We start from the raw sequence: 26,284 nt of genomic DNA, 5'->3' as shown, positions 1-26,284 counted from the left end.
AATGATAAAACCTATTTTCTAATAAAACACTGTTAGATAAAACATTTAAAATAGTTGAAAGTTTAAAACCATAACTTACATAAACAGAATAAATCAGTTATAAAAAAGTATTTACCAAGCTGTTATTAATTTTTCTATATTTTTTACGTACATAATTATAAATGTGCACTTTGTCACAAATGAAAATTATGGCAACACTTGTTTATTCCCATGATAAACTTTAAAAAACAGAACGCAATTTAGGATAAAGTAGATAATAGAAACAGCAAAAGATTATTTTTAAATTATTTTGAACTAATTCTTAAAGTTATTTGGGATTTTATTTAAGTTTGTATAATGATGAAAGCTGTATTACAAGAAAATTTAGCTTTTTTTTTTTGTTACAACACTTACCTTATTAACAATCTGTGAAATGAGGGTCATTAGTCGAACTCCGCTCTAAAATGAAGCCGGTGGTGATTGGATCTGAAAACAGTGAACACAGATCGAAAACAGACACTCAAATAGACCTAAGTGTAGAAAACGCAGGGAATATGTAAAAACCCAGACGCACCACAAAATAAAGAAAGGGCCAGCGGCTGGTGGGTTTTTGGGCTTGCACTACCGAGCACCCCATCGAGCTGATATTGTTAAAAATTTAACTAAATGATATTAAACAAATGTTTGAGGGGTGTCGGTGGTCGCAACAGTTTAGGTGTTGACACAGCGCTCATCACTGTAAGGTAAAGATCTTGGGTGGTCCAGCAGCCCTGTATTTGAACCGGACATACTTAAATGGGCTTTTTTTTTCAAAAACACCAGAACCCTGAGGGTTCATATAACCTCCTAATTTTTATACCCTTGTAGGAAGGAAAAAAAAAATATATATATATATATATAAAAGTGTTTGAAAATTATTTGACTAATTTTTTTTATTTGTACTATTTTCATAGAGCGACCATAGATGAAAATCTCAGTTGTGTTCAAGAAATTTCAATGATTACTCCTATTACTTTCAAAATGTCAATCCAGAGGAATCTTTCATCAGCGTGGTTTTCCGATATACCAGATCTTGAAATTGCTTGTGTAATTCAGACGATTTGCGTAAGTAATCAAATTGAATAAAATCAATAACACCTATTAATCCAATTTAAACTACTCAGATTTGCATCACACACTCGGACTATGTCAATCTTATGAAAATGATGGATGAAAATATCTTTTCTGTCATGCCGGAAGATACTCCGACAAAGGTTTTTCCTTCAGTAGGAACATTCGGCTGTAATATGTCCACTTCAAGCAAAGATTCTATGTGGCAATACATGGAGAAGCCATCTATGCCTGCCTTAGATGGTAATGTAACAAAAAAAATCTCTTTTCCTAATACTTAACATCATGCAGAAAAATTGAACGTTTTATATTTTTAGATAATGAGAAGATTGTAACGGCTAGCCCTGATGAAAATCTGCGGATGTCAATGAAGTTTCTATGTAATGTAGATGAAGTTGTAGTTAAAATTTTGGATCCGCATGACTCTGTAAGGAAAATTCACAAACTTCTTTAGGAGTACTAAGTAAATAATGTTTCGTTTTTTGTTAATGTTTTTTTTTTTAAAGACTGGTTCAGGCGAGTTGGCGAAGATTTCCTTGAATGTTATTTCATTAAAAGGATCCATGCTTTCTGACAACTCGCTTCAGTTATCTCTACTTCTCCTCGATTTGATCATGGAAGACACTAGGCAGTCCCAGGCGAATAAAATCTGCAGGTACATGCAGCGTAAAAAAGAAGGTCACACAACAGCCGTTCGAACTAAAGTCCCTGGCACTACTGAAACTTCAATAATAGAAAGCACAGAAGAAACTTCTAATAAAAGTATGGTTGACATAATCTACCAGCAGAAAAAAGAAGCAATTTTCGGTAATGATTTTTTATTTTAATGTTAATGTTAAATGTAGCACATGCTTTTTTGATAGGGTCTGGCATTTGGGCTTGCTTTATAAACTTAAACACCTCTTACCCACTCCTTATCCTGATTTAATCAACAGCTGGTTCAGTGAGGTGCAGCAATGAGTTATCATAAATCATACCAATACAAGCCAGTGTGGCACAAGAGAGCATCCTCGGTCCCATCCTTTATATCATTTAGTCAGCTGACGTACACACCCCAATTGCAGCATCACCTCCTACACAGACGATACCGCAATTTTGACCTTTAACTTAATCCTATCCAAGCTATCACGAACATCCAAAAACAGCTTGAACATATCAAAGACAATTGTGAAAAGAAGAGAACAAGTCTTAGAAAAATGTACTGAGTATACTGTTCACATTGAAAAAAGTCTTAACCCCCCCCCCCCAGTGTACATAAACAACATACATCTGATTTTCATTTGAACCAAATATTTCAGAAAACAGACTGTCGTGAAATCCCCAAGACTTAAGAGAGAATAAGGCTTTGATAACTAACACCATTTCTAGAACCAAAATTTTGACCTTATGCAGACTACTGGGACCAACCACTTTGTACATACGGAATGAAACTGTGGGGTTCTATCAAGCCATCCAACATCCAACTCATCCAATACTTCCAATCTAAAGTCCTCGGACAAATCATTAAAGCTCTTTATTGTATCACTAAACTCACTATCCACAGCGACCTCGACCCTTTCTACCGTACTGCTCGAACCCTCTTCACACATTCCCATTCCGAGAGCCTGCCGTCACTCTTGTCGACAATAGCCTCGAGACCTCCCTGTCCATTTATTTAACCATTTTTTCCATTCTTGATCTAATTCAATTGAAATAAACTCACAATCGTTTATATAATATGTAATTTAACATGTTTTTAATATCTCACATCATGTTATGCGGATTTGACCTTACATTCTCAAATATTTTCGAAACAATTGAAAAGCCATCCACCATTGTTGCCTTGACCGATGACCTTTCGACCTTGCTCCTTATTCCCTCACACTGAAGAATTGGCTGGTTTCTCATAGCATGTGTCCTCTTGGTGCAGCGCTGGCCTTAGTCATGCTGAACTGACATTGGGTTTGTTGACATTCACTCGAGGGTTTGTTGAACTACTCAAATGCGTTTAAGTAAGTGCCCCATTAGTACTTCAGCATGAGGCCACTGACTCGCAAATCAGCAGGCCTTAATGTTTGTGTTGTGACCAAATGAAAAACAATTTTGTGATCACATAATATACTAATATTTATTGGCTACAAATAAAAACATTTAAAAAAAATTATATGTTAGATTACTACTTTTTACTCCTTATTACAGCAAATGTTCGAGTGTGTTCATTTGTGCTGATATTGAATGTGGAGCACTTGTTGAAAGTTGCGGCCGTGTTTACACTGCCACCATCTTCTACTCCTGCGCCTAAACCAAAGATTCCATCATCTATACCTGATCCTGGAAAATCTTCGAGAGTGAGAAACTGTTATAAATGTAAAATGAGATTGAAACGAAAATAACAAATTCTATAAAATTTCAGATAATTGAACCAAAAGAAAGTACAAACTTGTTGACTTTCAACTTCAAATGTGAGCATCCTGATATAATACTCGTCGAGCGTTTAGACGACATCGATACGAACGCTTTAGTTATGCATGTATGGATACTTCATTGATAAATTCAGAGTCGATGTTTAACTTGTTTGTGTCATAGTGTGAGGTGCAATTTAAGTGGAGGATATCAGGCAGTCATCAGACAGTATCAGGATCGATAAATGATTTGCAGCTGTTCTCTTGCTGTTACAATCCAGAAAAAAGGAAATCCACAAAAATACCCGTATGTACTATCAATTATAATTCACATGATATATGTCTAACTTGAAATTTATCCAAAGATTATAGAACCAGTTTCGATTATTCTTGCTGGAACTACACCCAAGAATTCAGCACTTCATGTTGATTTGAGTTCTACCAACATCAGAGTGTCTGTCACGCCTGGTATGAAATAGCGTGAAATACACAGTATTAAAAAATTAATTAATTTGAAACCGAACTTTAGGGACAATTCAACTTTTGAGCAGCATTTCATCGGCTATTACCGGCAGTACAATTGAAGAGCAGTCTGAAGTTGTGGCATTCGTTGACCGCACTGATATGTGGGACATACAGAAATTTGAAGACACTGATTACCATTTCTTAAAAACAGGTTTTAATTCAAACAAAAAATTAAATTAATTATTGTTTAATAATTTAATCATGCTTCCAGAGCTCGGTGTCGAAGCAACAGACACCCACACATTTTACAAGAGCATAGAGCCCGAACCGAAATCAGAATTATGTGTAGTTTACTTGCCATCAATTGTCTTTGTTCTCGAATCTGGTGTCGGTATCACGACAATGCCCGTATTACATTTTGAAAGCGCGATCAGAGCCTATGTCCGAAATTGGAGTTCATTGGTAAATTAAATTTACAGTTTTATTGGACACAAACATTTTAATGCAAATTTTAGTTAAACATAGAGAGTAATATACATCTTCAAATATCATATTTCAACCATACTTTGGCCCTGTGGGAACCTATATTAGAACCTGTCGAAGAAACAGATGAAGGAGGAATGACGGAGTTTGCTCCTTGGGGTTTATCCATTCAGGTCAGTCCTTACATATTTTATTTTTAATTTATTAAATAGACATGAAGATGTTATGTAATTTATTAAATCAATTCTTGTTACACCGTTATTCAAACTGGTAGAGGAACTCTGTCATGACAAAACAGGTGAGAGTGTGATGTTGCCCCCATCGGACTGTAGCATTTACATAGTGGGATTGCATGTGATTTAGAATGCATTTGGTGCTCTACCTACTTGTCTGCACCTCCTTCCTCAGCGTGGGTAACAGTCTAGAGGGTAATGAAAAGGCAGACAAGGCGACTAAGGCTAGACCATCCCAAACCACTGTGGTCCAGTCCTCTGATGCTAGAAATGCAATAAATAGCATGAAAATAACAGAATGTGGCAGCGTGAGTAGAACGGATTCTTGGATGAGAGAAGCTCTCATTTATAAAGAGCACTGTGACCGGCGCTCGTAGGATCTGATTCTTATGTCGTCCTTACCCGATTAACAATAGGCCATGAATGGTTGATGCACAGACGTACTTTCAGGGAAAGCTTGCTTGATGTGTCTCACTATTCATTTGCTGCTGAGAAAGTAGGAATGCCACTGGTTAATAGAATTGTCCTTGAGCAAAGGTACAAATACTTGTCTTACGAGTTTTGGAGAAAACAGGGCTGTTTTCAACATAGTACTGATATATTTCTTGTTGTGTGTTCCATTTTTATGGAGACTGAATGTATTTATTAGCATGAATGTATAGCTGAGAGGGCTGAATGGGTTTGGAAGAACTGATTGCATTGGGTGCTGAAATCACATAGCTGTTGTTAGCCCCAGGAGCCAACAGCGGCTGGATGAATAAGACCGAGGTCTGATTCCGGACTGCCAAAACTTGAGGTGGGCGATTTTCAAGGCCTGCCGGTAGTTTATTGTAAATTACAGAAAATCTGGAATTGCCGGAGATCTACGAACACTGTTAGGTCTGGTACACACGGCGGCGATCAGTTTGAGACACAAAAAGTAATCTTGGCGACTAGAGTCAGTCGCCGCCCCTTCATCTCTTCTCGATCCTCTCTGGAATAATGGATGAGTTAGAAGCTGTAGTTTTTTGGCATTTAATTAGACGCAAAACAAGTAAAAATAGAGCATTTTCTTTTTTAACTTTATCCTCATAATCGTGGTCAAAAATGTCACTTTTATCCATTTTTTAAAATTCCTAAGAATGTGTTTGAAAACAAGAGGAGCGATCTGCTTGACACAGTATGAACTGTGTGAATGACATCATCCTGTTCAATGTCCCATCAGTTACCTTCGTACAGAAAAAGTGTCAAAAGACTTTACATCCCAACGAGTAAAAATTGGTATCTCATACCGATCGCCTAGTAGTCTCCCCATCTGAATGGCCATGTAAGTCCCTATGGTACATTGGTCTCCTCGATACCAATCTCTCATACCAATCGCCTCCATTTTAACCGGGCCATAGGCCTAACTCTGCACACACGAGTGCAGATTTGATCTTATTTAATTCAATAATGAGTAATTTAATTAAGTAATTCCAACAATGCTATGGCTTTTTTTCTACCAAAAATATTATCTAGTGTTATGGTCTACTGACAAGTTGCAATTTATCATTTAAAATATTTCAGGTGGAAACTAATAAAATAAACCCGACTGCAATACCCGACCCAACAGACGTGGCACTTGATAACATGGGAAAAACTAAGCCAGCTATGTACATTCATGTTACATCAAAGGTATTTCTTGTTCCTGTGCTTAAAAAAATAAAATTATAACAAAAACAAAAGAAAAAAATCACTGATGAAACGCCATTTTCTATAGGAAGTATTGCCGTTGACACTGACAAAAACATGCCTGAATGTATTAAATGAATTGAGCATCAATTTCAGTGATGCGATTTACAAACCAACAGTTTCTTCGGGAATGAGGCCACAGTATGTCATAGTGAATGATAGTGGCCTCGTAGTCACTGTCAAACTCGATCATTCAGAGTTCAAGGTATTTATTGGAACTATTCTTATTTTGGCTATGGATAAAAGTTTTTATTTAGATCTGGGGAGAGGGAAATGAAGATGTTAAAGAAGTTATACTAGACCCTGGTGCTAACCTTGATTTAGCATTGAGAAACATGGGTTCAGCTGTCTCATCGCCTGCAATCTTTACTTCTACCAAAGCAGAAATGCACGGCCACACCATCGACATATTCGTACGTTACGACAGATTGATAAGCGAAACATTATTTAACTGTATACATTGTCTTCAAACAGGTAAACGATTACAAATGTGACTTGCGCGTCCCGATTTCAAGGGCGGATAAAAGATACTTTTCGCTCAATTATCGCGGCTTGAGTAATGATACCTGGGGTTTAGTATCTGCAGTTGCCATCCAGAACGGCTGTACCACTGCCACCCTTAGAGGAATAATCCAGGTACTTAAATATATTTGGTGTATGCATAAGTTTTTTACCCCCCCCCCACGAATTTCAACTTTCATCCTTTATTACCCACTAGCCCCTTTAGCTCTAGGATGGGAAAAGCCCTACTGAAAGAGATTAAGAAAGGGCAGTTGATTCTAAAAGTCAGTCTAGAATAAACCATGACACGTACGACGTGAACGCAGATAAAATTCATACAAGTTCAATCTCGGGCATAGAACGGTAGTTGTCCATCGAAATTTATGTGGAATTACGATATTATACTAACTGAACGTGTGTGTTAACAGTGGTTCCAAAGTTTTCATAATGAAGAGAGACAAATTAAAGACCAGCCTCATTGTGGTAGGCATAACGATCTTAAAAGCAACGACTTATTAGGTAAATTGTAGGATGAAGACAAATAAACTTTAGTAGAGCTGTCAGCAGTACATCACGCAATAGAAAAAATAATCTGAACTCTGGGTTACGATGTAAAACTCTATGGGGGACCAATAGATCATCCCTTAGGAACAAGGAAGACGACTTGTTGCATTTTCTGAACAGGAATAAATCAGAAGGATTTATTTCCTATTGGTCATTTGGGATGAGAAGTGGGTCACTTACAAAAATGTTCAATGCTGTATGACGTAAGAAAAAAAAATTATTGCCGAGTCGGATTGCCCCCTCGTAATGTCATATTGACTGTTTGGTTGGATATTCAATTGTTACCATCCAACCAAACTATTACGGCAGAGGTACATTGCCTAGCTCGAGTGTCTTGGGGTCAGCCTTAAAGGAAAAACGTCCAGCCATCATGAATAGACGCAGTCTTGTTTCACCATGAAAATGCCTGGTGACACACAGCTGTACTCATTCTGAATAAAATCGCCCAACCTTCTTGCTCTCAAAACCTTGCTTCTTCTTATTTTTACTTGTTCCGCTCTTGTTACTTAAAAGAAAGGGAATTTTTGAAAAAACGCTCTGAAAATCGTACTTGAATTTTTGTTTTAATAAAAACCAAAAAAACTTATGCACACACCCAATAATTTTCCCTCCCAACTAGTACTGATAGAAACTATGTTAGATCAAAAATGGCTTCAACGTCCCAGTTTCCATTTACTACATGACAAAAAAAGGAAATGAAGTCAGCTATGTAACGACCATCAATCCCAACACTAAGCTCAACCTTCCTCTAGAAGCTATATACACACCGACAAGTGAACTGTTTTTCAGTTTTGAAGGGTGAGGACCAAAAATATTTTAAATTTAAAACAATTTTTTAATATAATTTTTTTTTTATTAGATATTCAGTTTCTGTTGTGCCGTTTCTCTGGAAAGATCTACAGCAGTCTCTCCATAAGACAGTCATAATGCAATGTTACCCAAAGAATGTAGAAGATAAGGATCCTCTATTTTTCAGGGTAAGTTTATAATAATAAATTAAAATGCAATGTCTAATGTATCCGTTTATTGAATGATTTCAGGCAACCGGGGAATTGGAGCAGATCTACTATGAGAATACGAAAAAGCATACGATGGCGAGCGCCTGCTATAACATTACCCTGCGACCGACTGTGATATTCAAAAATCTTCTACCAATTAATATAGAAATCATAGTCCAGGGCCATGACCGTCCTTCAGACGCCCCTCCGATAGTTATACCGCCAGGTCAGACCATTCAAGTGCCAACTGCCGAACCAGGATATTCTTCACTCATCGTCACGGTAAATTCAAATTTTCATATTCTGTAACTGTAACATAAACTTAACATATGGTTAATTTTTTCAATCTTTGACTTTTATCTTTTGTTTTTTGTTTTTCTTTTGTTAGGAACAATTGTGTCACTCTAATAAAAATACATTTACCAGCTGTTATGATATAATTAATTGTGCATACAAGCTTTTTTTACTGAAAATAGTAATATACTATTTCACTGTCATGGCACTGACCCTTTATTTAAACTAAAATTAAAGTGAAAAGAAGTGTAAAATAGGTCTATAACCTATAATAATCTATAAATTCAATGGACATACAGTGTCTTTTCTCCTGTGGATAGACCTAATCTCTAATACTCATGAGCCACACCAAGAAAACCTTATTAATAAATAAGAACTTTATTTATTTTGAGATTTCTCCATGGCATATACAGGATGGAACCTGTAGTTTCACCATTTCTAATATTTGGAATGAAAATTGTAATTTGTATTAGCACGATTAGCATCCCAGCACTGTTCCAGTTTCTCAACTGTTGGCTTGATCCGATGGGGTTCCAACAGCCGGTCTTCGCTGGTATGAGCCCTTGGTCTTGACTAAAGCCTTCTCAGGTGGTTGCCTGGGTTTAGTCTTCATTCTTGACTGCTTTTTTTTATACTAGTTTCTCTACTGGAGTAGTAGGGATGGAAATGAAAATCAAAAGTCAGGAGAGTTACTCACTGCGGGTGGACCAGTGAACCCAGGTGTCATGCACCTGGTTGACATGACCCCAGTTTACGCTAGTTCAACATCTCTACATATTTTTGACCTTGTGACAACCTTTCATCACTAAATAAGTCGATGTTAGTTATTTATTTGATCGGTTGTCCAAAATTGCAACTTTGTTTTCCAGATTCGAGGGACACATCACGTTGCTCCCCTATGATCTGTGACACCCTCGACATTCTTATTTATTTGATCAACTGTGGAATTGCAGAGCTGTTTCCCTGGTTTTTGAGGAATGTCATGTCGCTCCCGACTGCTTTGATGCCTTTTGACCCACTGTTTAATTATTGTAGAGTTAAGGTCCGGGACAAAAAGATAGCCCACCCAATATTTTTTCTCTTAATCAATTTTAACCATTGATATAATTATTTTTTTTTATTAATATGTAGTGTATTTTGAACAGATTTTCTCCATTAGGAATTGGGAAAAAATAATTTGTAAGAATTAATAAATAATACTTGATTTTGGGTGAGACAAAAAGATAGCACAGTGAACAATAATTATAAAATTCTTTATTAAAATACAATTAAAATAACACAAATTAAATTTAATATCCTGTATATGCACCATCTTTTTCTAATGCAGCAATCATATGATTTAAAAGCGAGTCAAAATGACGACGAATCACCTCTTGTGGAAGTTTGGCCCACTCCTCCTGAATTGTTTTTTTCAATTCTTCAACGCCCTGTAAACACTCCTAGCAAGATGCCCCCATACATTTTCGATGATATTAAATCTATAATCTATAATAATGATCCTTTCTTTTCTAAAAAATTCTTTTGCAACTTTTGCCTTGTGAACTGGAGCATTATCTTGCTGAAAAATTACGTTCTCTTTAGGAACAAGTTCAAAATATTTTTTTAATTGGTTTTCTAACAAATTAACATATTGTTGGCTGTTCATTCGACCAGAAATAAACACAATATCAGTTTGGTGATCATATGACGCTGCCTCCTCCCATTTGCATCTTAGAAAACACTTTCTCATAGGTCATGGTAATAGTGAGCCAAGCCGTAGGGACCGTCGGATTGAATTTTTTTTCATCGGTGAACAGGACATCCTTCCATTCGTCTTTCCATTGCACATGTTCACGGGCAAACTCCTTTCTTCTTTCTTTATGCGCCATGCTTAGAGGTGGAATGCCTTTCATTTTCATTCTTTTGTTGTGAGGAGCTGCACGAATGATCCTTTGGACGTTTTTCACATTCGTCACTACACCAACTCCCGCAGCAATTTGATGGGCCGTTAAAGTTGAGTTGGATGCAACCCTTAAAATTGCCCGTTTTTGCCGTGTTGTTAAGGCCGGTGGTCTTCCAGGAGATTTCTTCGTCCCATAGATTTCTGGAGACTTCAAAAAATTTACAATTACTTTCCTACTCCTACTGGTATTTTTTGAAATACTGGAAATTCAAAATCCTCGATTTTTCATTCGCTGAATGGTATTTTTTCAGCTGGTGTTAATGGTTTTGCTCGTCCCATCGCTCTAATATATACGAATGCAGAAACTGAACTGAATTAGCCTTGTTTACTCAGAGGGATTTGGTTTTGTTTGTAAATAAACAACAAGTGTGCTATCTTTTTGTCTCACCCTAAATCAAGTATTATTCATTAATTCTTACAAACTATTTTTTTTTTTCAGTTCCTAATGGAGAAATCGGTTAAATAAAAAAAATTATATCAATAAAAAAAATTATATCAATGGTTAAAATTGATTAAGAGAAAAAATATTAGGTGGGCTATCTTTTTGTCCCTTATGTTTCCCAGATTGGATTGTCTGGATGTTCACCCCTTCAGATTCCCCAAATCATTCTAAGACGGGGACCGGCTAACTTCACGAAAGTGTATTACCTCAGCTTGCACTTCTGAAATCAGTTTTGCTGTTGCGATGTAATAATGACTCAAATAGATTTGGCGTTTGTTTTAGCCAGGTTGGTCTTTGCCAACATCGTACATGTAGCCTTAGTAGTGATAAGCACAATTATTAATTATTATAAATTTTAATCTAACAAACAGTTCTCATCAAATATACTATATGATTCAAAATAAGTGGTAGAAATACAGCAATCATATATCGAGCACTTGTTCAGTTTTGACTCCTGATAACTTTTTTTTTTTGGGGGGGGGGGTTTATTAATCTTTTTTTTAATTAGAAACCAATGTTAAAATGAACTATTAAAAAATCATGTTTTGTTATAAACTATTTAATAGACAAAACAAGCATATACACCTTAAGTGAAAACTAGAAACAAACAAATTAACGTGTGTGGTTGAACAATTCTACAAACTTAAATTCACTAATTTCGTGGTCCGCTTGACCAATTAAAAAATGGCAAAAAGGAGGGAAAATTCAAAAGGTGCGGTTGAGATGGGAAGTTGGTGTCCGAATGGATCGAGGTCACGATAGCTCAAGTGGTAGAGCAGCGGCGTATCAAGCCGAAGATCATGGGTTCGAATCTACTAAAAACCCAACTAAAAACCTTAATAAATTGTAAATTCTACAAACTACTACTTAGCACTTGCTGATGCATCTGCAGATTAAATTGGCACAAAATCAATCATTATCTACAACATTTTGTTTTATTGAGAACCATGGTGACGTCTGACTCGTATTTGCCATGCTTGCTGTCTGGGTTCAAATCCCAGCACAGCTCATGAAATTTTAATTGTAAATGATATCTAAAAGTTATTATAAAGTGATTTCATCCCTCATATGCACCCCTGATGGGTTCTGTTCTTAGCTCTATGGGACATGAACTTTGGCTTCCTTGATAGTAGACTGTCAATCTGCTCTATCATTGGCTACCGTTCTTCACCCTCTGACTCCTGACTTTCTAAGGTCCCAACCCACTTTAGCCTCGGCGTTCCTCTAGACAACTTCCACCCTGCATCACTTTTTGGGGAAAATATATCTCTTCATCCTGGTTAAATGTACTAACCATCGTAGCATTCTGGGCTTTATTACAGCACTAAATCAGGCATAAAGTTCCATCAGTTCTGCTTTTGTTTTTTTTCTCCATTCATTTTCTATTTTGACCTGGCCAAAGATTTTTCTTTCCCAGGTTTTTACGTGAAATTCCTCCTTTTAGAAAGCACCCAAAGCTTCTGAGGCTTAAAGCACTTCCTCAGTACTGACTTGTAAATCTAATTTTCAGTCGTTTGGATCTTGTTTTTAAAAAGAATATGCAGGGTTGAATAACACCTCTGCCTGCAAACAATCTTGTGCCAATTTCCAATATTTTATTGGCTTATATGTCCCTTTGACGACTACTTCATCAACATAGTTCAATTACAACATCAATAGCTCCTTCTTATTATTTATCACTTCTATTTTCCTCACTGCCATTTCTAGTGCTATACTGAAGAGGATAGAGGGCATGGGATAATCTTCATGCCTGTGTTTAATCTGTCAGGCGAGATTTTTTACTGCCATCCAGAATGCTTGCTCAGCTTCCTTTTGGGCCATTTTATCAGTGTCTGGTCTTTTTTTGAGTAGCCCACCTCAAACATACATTTTATGGTAGAGTTCCTATTCACGCTGTCATAATCTTGTTTAAAATCTATGTACAAGTGATGAATATTTACATTTTACTCAAAGCACTTTACTAAAATCATCGTTATCGTGAATGTATGATCTAATGTTTATCTGTTGGGCCAGAATCCACACTGATATTCGCCAAGTATGTGTTCCCTTTGAGATGAGGCTTGTGAGAATTTTATAATGGACGCTAAACAATGCTACAGGCCTGTAATTATAACACTACCAAATCACCTTTTTTTATGGATAGGTATTATTAATCAAACCTTTCCAGTCTTCTGGCATTTTTTTCTTTGGTCCACATTTCCAAAAATCATAAATATTTTTACAAGTTCTACACCCATTAGGTAGTTGGATGTTAGTCCTCTTGTATCACATGAATTACTTTATTTATTTTTTATGTTTTATTGAATGAATTTATAATTTTTACCCCATAATTATGCTTGCATTCTGGTTTCAAATTATAAGACATTTTCTACATCTACAAAAATCCTGCAGACTCCATGTCACAATAAGTACATTGACAAAAAACATACTTTTTCTCTTTTTTTTTTCTTTCTTTTCCTTTCAATCTCACTTTTTAAAATAATAACAAAACTAAAACACGTTATAACTATATTATACAAGAAAGTTAATTAAGTAGTAAGTTTTCTTTTCATTAATTTTTTTTGTATATAAATAAATGCATTTCTTTTATGCATAGATAATTCATTTTCTTCTTTACATTTTCAATAGCTTAGATATTTTTCAGTTACCTGATTATCTGGACCGGGACTGGTGCTGTAAGCATAAAATCGAAGATAACGCTGATGACCTGACAGTCTGGACATTTGAATCGTATGAGAACATTCAGAAAGTGACACTCGACCTCGGAATCCACACAACGGACGTCCGCGGTAGCATTCTCATGGAGCTGTACTGCCCGTTCTGGATGATAAACAAGACCGGGCTGATATTGTCGTATAAAGTATGGGGAAAGAAAACAATTTAATTTTATTCATTTATATTAATAGTCTTATAGTTGATAGTTAAATAACACCGATTGGAAATTTTCATATTTATTATACTTTTATCTTTTTTATCTGTATAGCGCTCGAGCAAGGGTGACAAAGATACAACTACAGATGAGGTATTCCTCACCAAAAATTTCATTGCATGAAGGAAGCGGGCTATTTTTATTCACCTTTTTTCTTAGGGTTGCAAGATTTTTTTTAATGACAATTAATCTAGAGAAATTTAAAAAAAAATCATAACAGCTTTACTAAATCATTAGAATTTTTAAAAGTATGGTGATCGTCATTCCTTTTATTCCTTGGCTGATCAGAATGTAATGTCAGTTTTTCCACTGAAATTAAGGTCATCTTGTTCGAGTAAATTTTTATTTATTAATTATTTGTATTTATTATATATTTAAATTAAATCTTTTTAAATATTATATATTTACCATTAAAATTCTTACATTTAATTTTTTGTAAAGAAAAAATAACACACTCATTCGAAACTAATTCTTTAAAAGAAACAAAAATATATTCACTTATATATAAGAACCAAATTATCAGGCTTGGTTTTCTATGTCGCTCTTGATCATCTTGTATGATCTCTTTGAGTCCTCATGAGCCCCTCAGAGATCTCTCTGGCATCCTTCTGGTTCTCAAACTCTTTCGAGATCTTCTGGAGTTCTAACTTGATGAAAACAAAAAATGTCTGGAAAACCAATTTTTCTTTTCGCAAGCTCTCACCATCTCTCTGTCTTGTCTGACTGGCCCTTCTCCTCTCAAGCACTCTGGCTGGGCCCCTGCCTTTCTCTTGTTCTGCGTCCCAATTGGCTGAAGTGTTTCATATTGTCTGCCATCATTGTCCAGCTTTCAGTTTTCTTATGGGGTCCTCTGTCTTGAGATGTCAACACCTCATGAAAAAATTTATATCTTATATGACCTGGCTTTTTTTTCTTATGATACAATGAATAAATTATCTTGGTTCTTTATAAAGTCACCAAGAAAACTTCACAAGCTGATAATGTATTCTAATTTTTAATAAGATTGATATTACAATTATATTTGTTTAGTCAAAACATTGAGCTTCATCGAGCTTGAGTAGGTTTGCATCAAGAAAAAAAATCTTGTAAACTTATTGAAGAATTAATTCTCATATTCCCAACTATAGTGCATTTTTTTAAATGGAAATAGAGATTGTGATTTTTTATTTGTAGCGATATTTTTGTGCAATATTTATGCTGTAATTTTTCATTTTTGTTAAATGTTTTGCTCAAAATATATTACAAACTTTCTATTTGGCTCTTGAAAAGCTACATAACATTAATTCATAATGGAAATAAAGAAGAAAACTAAAAAGTTTTTTTTTTATAGAAAAAAGGCCTGTATGAAAGTATTTTGAGTCCAAACATCACCTCTATAACTCGTGTTTCTTATTTGAAAAAGTATTTAAACCCGTGAGTGTGAACCCAGTAAGTGCCAAAGTGCTGGTTCATTTTAAATGTAGATTTTTACAAGTGCAGCTAATTTTTACCAATATCCAGCCACCAGGAAGAAAGTTTATAATGAATAGTGAAGTTATATTATTAATTGTTTAATTATTTATAATTTGATGTTTATTTTCTTTCATGCCCAAGTTGAGATTGCAAAATGAACGTATTAACATGTTTTGGTTTGCTTTTTTGCTTTAACCACTTAGAATTTTATATTATAGTGTTTGAGTAGTATATTATTTTTCTTAAGTATGTGAATATCTTGTCTTGTATGAGAAATTTAAATTTCAGTTTTGTTTCGTTTAAACGTACTCAAAACCAGAAAAGCATATTGTTTGTTTAAAACTGCATGCTGTGATGTTTTCCTCTTGACAGCTTGAACTTTAAACAAACCCAGTCGAAATATAAATCGGGTTTTAATCGGGCTTAAAATTGCAGCAAGAACAAGGGACGAATATCCTCTACCACCCCAACGACTTCACCGGGCCCATATTATTTTCGTTCAAAGCGAAAAATTTCTTCGCCAAAAAGAAATCACAGCTGAGGGTTTTCGACGGTCAGTGGTCAGAAAAGTTTTCGTTGGACGTGGCTGGAAGTGCCGGGATGGTTTCCTGTGTCTCAGGGGGGAAAATTTACGATGTAAGTCACGTCAAGTCGTATTAGCCAAGTCATAAAATTAAAACATCATCCATTTAACAGATCGGCATCACGATCCAACTGACATACAGTACATTGACGAAACAAGTTATGTTCACGCCGTTCTTTGTAGTCGTCAACCATTGGTCGATTAATCTAGAATTTCAAGAAACAAGTATTAAAAATGATAAATGGCGTGTTGTAAGTAGTTTAAATGTTAAATGCAATATATAATGAAATTTATATGTGGATTTTCCAATAGGTTAAGGAAAAAGATTGTATCCCTTTTTGGCCTGTTAGTAGAGCATCGAATTCTATTAGAGTGAGAGTAGCTGGGACGAAAGAATCAACAGTTGATTTTACTTATAAAACTATCCATCACTCTTTATTTAAACTAGAAAACAAGGTAAAACTATTTATTTATATCTTCTTTTTTTTATATATAAGGATTTTTTTTATGTTTCACACAGTATGGAGCTGTAGTAGTGGATATCCAAGTCTCTGATGGTGGTACATACATCGCTCTATTCCCTTATGAACAAGGGATGGCCCCTGCTTTGATCATCAATCACACAAGTTCAGAAATAGAAGTCGGAGACGCCTCTAGAAATGCCCCCAAGTACGATACCATCTGTATAATTTATTTTAGTAGTGACTAACTTTAATTTGTTTAGCATTAAATTACAAGCGAACGAGCAAGTGCTGTTCTCTTGGCTGCAAGTAGAAGAAAAACATTTACTCATGATTAACGACAAGACATCGATTAGTATACAAGGGGTAAGTGATTTTTCACAATTAATTTTTATTTTTAAAATATTTTGATACAAAAATTTAACTAGGAATGACGAATCACAATTTTAATTCATCGTAGGCAATAGAAGCAGCTTCATTTGAAGATTTTATGCCTTCGTCATCTAAAATTGTAACAGTAAAGTTGTCTAGAGTAAAGCTAAGTACGCACTGGGATTCTTTGAATCTCCGGAGAGTCTCGGCTGCGTCTAGCCTGAGTCCGGGCTGCCCCGACTCATTGTTGTGATGAATCGGTTGTGTTGCGGACTATCATTTTCGGACTCTTTTGAATCCCATCCGATGTGAGATTCTGTGGCTCAATTTTGCACAGTTGCCAGTGCGGACGCGAATCGGAACAAGCGCTCTTGTTTCATTGGTTTAGTTGACGTTCTAGTGAGTGTTTTCTTGAAGATTTTAATAGTCTTGTTTTTTTTTTTTTTTTTTTTTTTTTTTTGCATGCCATGTAGGCATCCGCCACTCCAGAAGTGTCTTGTATAAAGGTATGTTGTGGAGTACCGAGTTGACTTTGCAGTTTATTGAAGACATGCATTCCCATCGGTGTTTGTGGGATGTATCATTTACGGAATACAGAAATCGGGAATTGAAAAGCCAAACATTGAACGGTTTAGCCCAAAAATTCAGTGTTTCTGTCACCGAAATTTAAAAAAAAAATTCACACTTTGAAAGGACAGTTTTTTAATGCACTTCCGATTGGATACACTACGTGCAATGCAAAAGAGCAAGGGAAATTCCCGAGAGAGCTAGTTCCTCCGGCATTTTCGCAGGCACTGATGAATGTGAACTGAATCTTGGTCTGGACACGGTTCTTTGTCGCGGAGCAGAGTCGGGGCTGCGTCACAACAATGAATCTACACAGCCCCGGCTCTGCCCCGCAACATGAATCTATTCAAAGAATCCCAGTGCGTACTAGGCTTTATATGCAGCTTTTGCGACGTTAGGCCCCCTAGGCAGATAAATCTTGCTGTTTTTGGCCTTGTGAATAGTGTGACGCAATACCGTTTAATCTTTTGATAAAGCTTATGACTGGGTCCTTATTTTTTTTTCCCCCCTTAGCATGAGTTTCTTGTTCATGCTAACCACTGTTACTCGTAAATCCTGGGACTGTCGACAATCACCCGGCATTCTGCTGCTTAGGGCTTAGTAGAGATTTCCCCATGGGAGCTTCTCTCTTCCAGAAATTTGGCACTACACTGTTTTTCCCAAGAAACAGTAATATCCCTCAGGGTAATAAATAATAAAAAATGCAATAATAAAAATAAAATAATAATGTCCTCTCTACTGAATGACATTTTGGTCATCATAATCCTTCTGTGTTGCTGGCGATGATTCTTTATCTAGCGTATGCAATCGAAGATGAACTACTTTTCTTTAAGTTTTGACTAAAAAATATTGTGCAATATTAAACCCTACACAGTGTAATGGAAAAATATGGTGCAATAAAAATTAAACTCGCTCAAACTTTTGTTCGATCATTGAACATACTTCAATACTAACCCTAAACTGTTAAAAATATTGTGCAATTTGTAATATTGTGCAATATAATTGATCGTCTATTTCCCCCCCCCCCAAAAAAAATAAGATCCTATTGATTTATGGTAACTAAAATATGATATGAATTATAATTTCTCAAGGTATCTACCAAATAAGGCATCAATGATGCTTCCTGATTTAGTAGACAGGAATTACTTTATTTTTTTACTTTACTTATAGTGATATTTCTTCTTGAAGTCTGAGGCTAGCAAAATAGATAAACCTTTTTAAGATATTTAGAGATTTTCCTAACATTGCTGTTTTAGAAGTCAGACTCATTTCAACTTTTAGCCATCTTCTGGCAGACCAAAACAGTGAGGATAGGTAGGACAAAATGATCAGAAATTACCTAAGCTATAAATATAATATGTGAGACGTTTCCTTCTTCCTCATTCCTGTCTTTTTTTATATGAATGATTCTTTAAATGAATGCTCTCGATCTATTTAGCGAGAAGAACAGTTTAAATTAGAAAGCTGTCCCCACAAATATTTTTTCTCTCTATATTTATGATACACTGTAGTTGTAAAGTTGTCATACGATATAATAATACAGATCACAGTTGTATTTAATATGTTTTTATTCATCAGGATGGCCTGGGTTCAATTCCAAGCCCCACCGGTGAATTTTACTGGACATCGTTCCTCTATGGTCTTCAGAGGGTTCTTCTCTTTACAGAACAGCGACAGATCGCATCTGATGCTCAGAACATTGACGAGCTTCATGTCCCCCTTCTTGAACTTGAAATCGCAATCAGCGGGATTGGATTATCTTTGGTGGATAACATTGCTCGTGCTGAGGTTGTGCATATGGGAATCACAAGGTAACGTTTAAAACAGCTACTAAAAGACAAGTAAATATAAACAAAAAAATTTATTTAGCTCCGGCTTGGTGTGGATGTGTAAAAAAAAGAATAAGAAGCGATACAAGCCTCTTTCAGACAGAGAAAGCACTTTAATAGAGGATGCCTACCAGCGATACCTTTTAGCAACAGAATCCCGAAAAAAAGTCGATCCTCAAATAATAATCGATCAGAGAATCACGGTATGTTTATACATTTATATTTACAATTGATTTAATTTTTACAAATGTGTTCATTAGATATGTATTCCAGGTGGATTTTGTTTTAATGGAAATGCTAAAACCGACTCAAAGGCAGTTGAAGCGAGCATACAAAAACGGTTTTTGGTTCAATTTAATCAAAAGTCAGCACATATTGCAGATGCATGCGAAGATCAACAGGATTCAAATAGACAACCAGATGTTCGACTGTACATTTCCTGTTGTATTCGCTCCTGTTCCTCCTCCTAAGAGCATCGCCACTCAAACGAGTACTTACATTCGTCCATACATGTATTAAAAAATGTTTACAAACTTTTTTTTTATAGGTGAAAAGCCATTTGTGGAAGTGAGCATAGTGAAGAGAGTTAACGAGTACTCATTCGTACAACAGTACAAATACTTTAAAGTCCTAGTGCAGGAATTTGATGTCAGGGTTGACATCGGATTTGTCAATGCGATCGCAAGCATGTTAGAAGCTGAAGAAGACTACGACAAAGAAAAAGAAGTAAAAATTAATTATATATAAATATAAAAGATAATTTCGTATGCGTGTTAATGTAAAAATGAAAACTACTAAACAGATTTCATTGACAGATTTTCATTTTGTTTTTATTAGTGCCATGCGGGTAGAGAATAATAGGCATATAACAAATAATGGGCATCAGGATTTACAAAAAAGAGAAATAATACTTATCTCCCTGGGCAACGGCGGGTTATAAAAAGCTAGTTATAGATAAAAGTAAAAAAATTAAATTTAAATGAAATTAATTTAAATAAAACCAACACACCTTGCTAGTTCTTACAGACATTTTGCCTATAACCGGTAAGATTCTGGAAAAAAAACTGTTGCTCTATCTGTATAACGAAATATCATCCCATATTATTCCTAATCACCAGTTCGGCTTTCGGAGTTTTTTTTATTTCTTTTTTTTCCTTTTTTTTGCATTTCTGTGGAAACTCAACGGCATCCTACCATCTTCTCTCCTTATACAAAAATAATACCTTACAGGCTGTCTCTTCTAAACTGTCCAAACACTTATTTCACCTCCATTTACTTGATACTCACTGGTGTCCCACAGGGAAACATACTCGCTCCCCTCCTTTACACAATTTACACGGCTTATCTACCCACTCAGCTTAACACTTTCATGTTTTACCTTTGCCGTCATTACAGCTTCAACTAATTTTCAAAATCACTTACACACACTCAATTCATGGTTCCACCAATGGAGTGTCAGATAAACGTAACTAAATCTAAATAAATTGTTCTTACCCTAAACAAAAAAATCTCAACAAACAACTTACATGGAATCCTCAAACTAGACTCAAACATAAAAATTTAAATACAAGATTCAGACTGCTAAAAAAGACTAATTGTCAAGCAATCTAAATTTACATTATCGAGAAAGAAAAAAAAAAAAGACTACTCTCCTGCTAGACCCCTTAGGCGAACACTAGACTTGCAATAACATTGCACAATAATTTTATTGTATTGAATGACATTTTGGTCATCATAATCCTTCCGTGTTGCTGGCAATTCTCTATCAACTTATGCAATCGATGATGAACTACTCTTCTTTAAGTCTCAAATTCTTCTAATAATAATGCTCCCTTCTGTCTCTAACCGTACAATTCATTCCGACTTAAAAATCCCAATCGTATTTGACTTTCCATTACAAAAATTGTTATTCTAAATTACCTGGTTGAAGGCTGAAGTGACAGCCACAAAACAACTTATTTGCCTAATATTGTCAAGGGATGTGCCCCCTACTGGTTAACTAAGGGCTCCGCTAGCTTTTACACCTCAGCAGTAAAATATTTATCGCAAAAACATTAGATATACATATGTGGTGATTAGTGACCGTTAATCGATAATTATTCAGAAATTGTGAGATGCGGTCTGGTGTGATGTAGGTTTCAGAAAAATATTTTCTTTATCGTGCCACGTTTCAATCTTTATTGAGATCATCTTCAGGGCCTGGGTTTTACAAACATTGTATACATTTAACAAATACATTTAGGATGTGGAGAAGTGAATTTATACAATGCAAAATATATTTTTTATATTCAAAGTATTTCTACTTCTACATAAAGATATACAAACAGATCCTCCATAACAATCTCTACCCTAAACACATCATTAACAGAATAATAAACAACTACAACTCAACACTAACACCATCCACTGTTACTAATAATACTACATTAAGTCTACCAAATACAAACAAACCAGTATACTTTTCCATGGCATTTATTCAAGACCTATCACATAAATTAAACACATTTCTCTCGTCCGATAACTTCAAAATAGCTTTCAAAAATTATAAAACAATCCAAACACTTTTTTCCAAAATTAAAGATCCCACACCAATAATAAATCTGATGTAATCTACAAGATCAACTGTTTAAACTGTCTGGCAACTTACATCGGTCTTACATCCCAATATCTGGACAAGAGAGTAAAGCAACATATCTATGATTGCAAAAAACCCAAGCAAAATCCTACAGCACTCGCTACCCACCACTTTGAACACCAACACAATAACGACTTCAACAGTCCAAAAATATTTCACACAAAACAAACAAAATGTATTGGGTTGTCCGGAAAATAATGCAGGATTTTAAGTTTTCATTAAAAAAAATCTATATAAAATATTCTGTTTACGTTTACAGGATTACNATATTTTGCATTGTATAAATTCACTTTTCCACATACAAAATGTATTTGTTAAATGTAAACAATGTTTGTAAATCCCAGGCCCTGAAGATGATCTCAATAAAGATTGAAACGTTGGCACTATAAAGAAAATGTTTTTCTGAAACCTACATCACACCAGACCGCATCTCACGATTTCAGAATAATTATTAGATATATAATTTGTATCCTACGATCAGTGAGGGACTGTTCATACCGAAGGGATAAAACGTTCACTGAGTATAGTCATTCTTTCAACATTTTTGCTTGTTGCATATTTAAAGTGTAATTTTACATAAATTAATTAAAAATAAAAATGTAATGGAAAATGAACGTAAATATTGCTCATCTCTGCTTTAAAAACTTTTAACTTTTACATTGTAAAGTTATATCAATGTTGTGTAAGTAAAATCGAAATTATGTTTTAATTGTTCTTTTTTAATCAAATCTTTCTTTTGTTCAGTTTGAAATGCTTCAATAATAGGAATTAGTTTTGAAGCCACGATTATCTCTTTTGTTTTAGCTTCAAGGTTTTACTGAAGATTTGCAATTTAAGGACAAACCTCTTCATTTCCATGTAGTTCAGTCGTCTATACGAGACCAGAAACATTTCTACGATTACCTTCATCTCTCGCCTCTAAAGGTAAATTTATTTTACAGTGTAAATTAATAAATTTAATATTGAAACCCAAAATTTCAAGATCCACCTGAGTTTCACACTTGCTGGCAGTAACCAAGAAAGCAAAGCAAAAACCATCCCGCCTGTAATCAACCTTGCAATGCAGAGCTTAGGCGTCACTCTGACAGACGTCCAAGGAGTGATTTTCAAGTAAATAATAAATAAAAGTATAATCAAGGCCCAGGATTTATTCAAATTTTTCAGGTTGGGCTATTTCGAAAAAGAATATTGCTTTTTGACAGGGAATCAGTTGATACAAGAAGCTCAAATGCACTACTTCGGTCAGCTCGTAAAGCAGCTTTACGTTCTTGTCCTTGGTTTAGACGTAATCGGTAACCCATTTGGTCTCGTCTTGGGTATTGGGCAAGGAGCAGCCGATTTCTTCTATGAACCATTTCAAGTAAGTGATAAATTGCATCAAATATTTTCCAGGAATGTATTTTAATTTTTTTTAGGGAGCGATCCAAGGTCCAGGGGAATTTGCTACAGGTCTCGTTTATGGTGTGAGATCACTAATAGGTCACACTGTCGGAGGTGCAGCTGGTGCCGTTTCAAAAATAACCGGAGCAATGGGTAAGTGAAAATCAAGCCATGTTTGAAAATTTACTAATTGCAAAATGTTTATCAGGTAAAGGGATCGCAGCTCTTACTTTTGACAAGGAATATCAAAGGCATAGAAGAGAATTGATAGGACATAAGCCTTCAAACTTCCAAGAAGGGCTCGCCCAGAGTGGGAAAGGTCTTGTCATGGTGAGATCCACTACAACACAACTGTAGGGCAATACTAATGGAATTTATTCTATAGGGTGTTGTCGACGGGGTGACTGGCGTGATACGTCAACCTATTTACGGCGCTAAGGATGAAGGACTGGGTGGTTTTTGCAAAGGTGTAGGCAAAGGATTAGTAGGCCTTGTGACAAGACCAATTGCAGGGATCACTGATTTTGCAAGCGGTTCCTTTAGCGCCGTTAAGAGGTAAATTTTTTTTTCTTTTTATCAAATTCAATAAGTAATGCTTATTTTTCTTCTCAGGGCTACAGATATGGCTGAGGATGTTTTAAGGATGCGTTCACCCAGATGTATACAGGTGGATGGCCTTGTTAGGCCATTTTCTAAACGAGAAGCTGAAGGATTGAAACTCTTAATGGTAAAACAAACAAAAAAAACTATTAACAACTAAATTTTTAAAATTATTGTATATTTCTAGAGTGTAGAAAAAGGGAAATTTTCTAAAACAGACATGTACATTTACCACATATTGCTTGGGCATACTAAACAAAAAGATGTACTACTTTTGACCGACAAGAGGATTGCCTATATAAGCATAAATGAAATATTCGGCGGGTACCAGGTATTTATGACACGGACGGGCAAAATTATCCAGGCTCACAATTTGAAATTTCAGATGGACTGGGCGTACAGGTGGACTGAAATCAGCACACCGTCCGAAGTAGTGGACAAGGGTGTCATGTTGTTCTTCTCAAAAAAGAGAGGAATGAAAACCTTATTCCAAACTACTGATTCTGGCAAGTTGATACTTATTGATCAAGAAGAAATAAAAAAGGTAATTGTGGGTGTTAAAAAGTTTTAAACTTTTTCGGTCAATCTGAGACAATATTCTTAAAGTGCTTATTCTCGTCAAACATATTTGAACATTCAGCCTGAAACACGTCTTTCAGACAATTACAGATTTAATAAGCAGACGAAAAAGATCTTAGATGATCAAATTGATATGCCTCATCATATGTTAAGCTAAGTATAAATAATAATATATTTTTGTTTCAGACAATTTCCGATATGATAAATGAACTGGTAGAGAAACATTCTAGAATGGATTTGCTTCATTGAAGAGTTTGGGAAATATATAATAAACATTGTAAAAAACTTAAAACTGAAGTAACTAGCTTTATGCTATAATTTTAACGACATAATAGCTTTAAAACAGGTCTGCCTTTAGATTAGAAATTCTCAACTCTTTTAGAAAAAATTCAGATTTAAAACTGACCTAAAACAAAAAAAAAAGTGCCTAACAAAATATTTTTAAAAATTTAGTTTATAAATTTTAGTGTAGAGTAGTAAATTTAAATTATGCATAAACTAAATTTTGTCACTGTGTTTAAGTTGCTATTTTATTTTTTAATTACTGTAAGTTTAATTTCTTGAACTGGTTGAAAGCGGTATTTAAAAATCTAGCACTGTTTTATTTGTTAAAAATACAATTTGTGTAACTAATTAATATGGTGTATTTATTATTCGTAAATTATATTATTTTGTGATCAAATTTAACGCTTTCAATCTGTAAAAATATTCTTTTTTCTTTCTTTGTACTTATAGAAAGGATTAAAAATCAAACAGGCAATTTCAAATTACAAAAATTTATTCTATTAGATATACAGGCAGGTATTACGCATCCAGTATTTATCTATTATAAAATTCTGGAATTTAAAAAAAAATCAAATTAATATATTTCATAATTATAAGTTTTTTTTCTAGTCAACTACAAATTTACTTAAAATGATTCTTAATTCGAAAAGATGGAAAAACGGCAGTAAAGGAAATTTTAGAAAAACGGCATTAAATTAAATTTTTCTATGTGTTGTTGCTTACAAATTGTTCATAGTAATTATAATAGAATAAGTAATGTCATCTTATGTCAGTTACCCATCATTTGTTTTATATTAATTATTTTTGTAAATGCCTACTGTATTTTTCTATTAATTGAAAAAAAAAAAAAATGTATGAGAGATTATTTTGTACTTACTAACCGAGACCGTACCAATTGTTTTCAAATTCTTTGATGTTCTTCACACTTCATAACAAATAGTCGTTTTTTTCCCCTCTTATGTCAATCCGATAAATTGTCCCTCAACTTATGCCTTTAAATTATCTTTTCTCTTAGCATTCCTAATACTTGTTGACTGTCCGACACAAGAACAGCGCAGGGATAATGTTGAGACCACTTCCACAAGGCCCAGGAGTTTGTCCAGGTCACACTGCATCAAATTCTAAGTACCCTTTTTTATTGGGATATTCAACAAGCTTCACTATGAAAATTTTAATTAATTTACCCCATAATTAATTATTTGCCCACTTGGCCTAGGCAATAACAAATCAGTTTTATTTTTATTTTTATTCTTTAAATTCACTAATTAATCACCTTTCTCTTTTATCTCAACTAAAAACCTTAATTAATGTGGTAAAGCAGCGGCGAATCTAGCCGAAGATCGTTGGTTCGAATCCCGCTCGTGCCATTGACTTTTTTATCTCAACTAAAAACCTTAATTAATTGTAATATATTAATTGGACCACAAAATTAATGAATTAAAATGAAGTATACTTCACTAAAGCTCTCCGTGGCCATTTCATTTGTCGCCGAGAATCAAATAGATCATAC

General features: G+C 34.9%; 1 protein-coding gene across 4 annotated transcripts in view; it reads left to right on the top strand.

The window, feature by feature from the left end:
• The window catches only part of LOC106669655 (vacuolar protein sorting-associated protein 13), a 41,439-nt gene extending 15,898 nt beyond the window's left edge, over positions 1 to 25,541 (top strand). For 3 of the 4 annotated variants that reach the window (XM_014399282.2, XM_014399281.2, XM_024224682.1), the window contains 39 exons: positions 933 to 1,083; positions 1,143 to 1,332; positions 1,407 to 1,516; positions 1,596 to 1,896; positions 3,268 to 3,416; positions 3,482 to 3,598; positions 3,655 to 3,777; positions 3,836 to 3,938; positions 4,000 to 4,146; positions 4,207 to 4,397; positions 4,451 to 4,591; positions 6,197 to 6,304; positions 6,390 to 6,566; positions 6,619 to 6,774; positions 6,836 to 6,997; positions 8,067 to 8,224; positions 8,286 to 8,403; positions 8,467 to 8,706; positions 13,747 to 13,962; positions 14,086 to 14,124; positions 15,919 to 16,119; positions 16,180 to 16,317; positions 16,379 to 16,522; positions 16,587 to 16,735; positions 16,791 to 16,893; positions 19,045 to 19,277; positions 19,336 to 19,498; positions 19,569 to 19,785; positions 19,843 to 20,021; positions 22,735 to 22,854; positions 22,913 to 23,040; positions 23,095 to 23,290; positions 23,346 to 23,463; positions 23,519 to 23,640; positions 23,696 to 23,865; positions 23,923 to 24,037; positions 24,098 to 24,241; positions 24,296 to 24,454; positions 24,676 to 25,541. In XM_014399282.2, coding sequence (XP_014254768.1) covers positions 933 to 1,083; positions 1,143 to 1,332; positions 1,407 to 1,516; positions 1,596 to 1,896; positions 3,268 to 3,416; positions 3,482 to 3,598; positions 3,655 to 3,777; positions 3,836 to 3,938; positions 4,000 to 4,146; positions 4,207 to 4,397; positions 4,451 to 4,591; positions 6,197 to 6,304; positions 6,390 to 6,566; positions 6,619 to 6,774; positions 6,836 to 6,997; positions 8,067 to 8,224; positions 8,286 to 8,403; positions 8,467 to 8,706; positions 13,747 to 13,962; positions 14,086 to 14,124; positions 15,919 to 16,119; positions 16,180 to 16,317; positions 16,379 to 16,522; positions 16,587 to 16,735; positions 16,791 to 16,893; positions 19,045 to 19,277; positions 19,336 to 19,498; positions 19,569 to 19,785; positions 19,843 to 20,021; positions 22,735 to 22,854; positions 22,913 to 23,040; positions 23,095 to 23,290; positions 23,346 to 23,463; positions 23,519 to 23,640; positions 23,696 to 23,865; positions 23,923 to 24,037; positions 24,098 to 24,241; positions 24,296 to 24,454; positions 24,676 to 24,738 — 5,959 coding nt within the window. In that variant the 3' untranslated portion in view covers positions 24,739 to 25,541. The remainder of the gene's footprint in view (positions 1 to 932; positions 1,084 to 1,142; positions 1,333 to 1,406; positions 1,517 to 1,595; positions 1,897 to 3,267; positions 3,417 to 3,481; positions 3,599 to 3,654; positions 3,778 to 3,835; positions 3,939 to 3,999; positions 4,147 to 4,206; positions 4,398 to 4,450; positions 4,592 to 6,196; positions 6,305 to 6,389; positions 6,567 to 6,618; positions 6,775 to 6,835; positions 6,998 to 8,066; positions 8,225 to 8,285; positions 8,404 to 8,466; positions 8,707 to 13,746; positions 13,963 to 14,085; positions 14,125 to 15,918; positions 16,120 to 16,179; positions 16,318 to 16,378; positions 16,523 to 16,586; positions 16,736 to 16,790; positions 16,894 to 19,044; positions 19,278 to 19,335; positions 19,499 to 19,568; positions 19,786 to 19,842; positions 20,022 to 22,734; positions 22,855 to 22,912; positions 23,041 to 23,094; positions 23,291 to 23,345; positions 23,464 to 23,518; positions 23,641 to 23,695; positions 23,866 to 23,922; positions 24,038 to 24,097; positions 24,242 to 24,295; positions 24,455 to 24,675) is intronic. The other variant, XM_014399283.2, reaches the window with a different exon arrangement.
• The last annotated feature ends 743 nt before the right edge of the window (positions 25,542 to 26,284 follow it).

Source organism: Cimex lectularius, unplaced genomic scaffold (assembly GCF_000648675.2).
Source record: "Cimex lectularius strain Harlan isolate CLEC.00 unplaced genomic scaffold, Clec_2.1 scaffold8, whole genome shotgun sequence".
Taxonomy (NCBI): Eukaryota; Metazoa; Arthropoda; class Insecta; order Hemiptera; family Cimicidae; genus Cimex; species Cimex lectularius.
The sequence above is the reverse complement of the archived record's forward strand: the minus strand, read 5'-3'. Positions and strand labels throughout refer to the sequence as shown.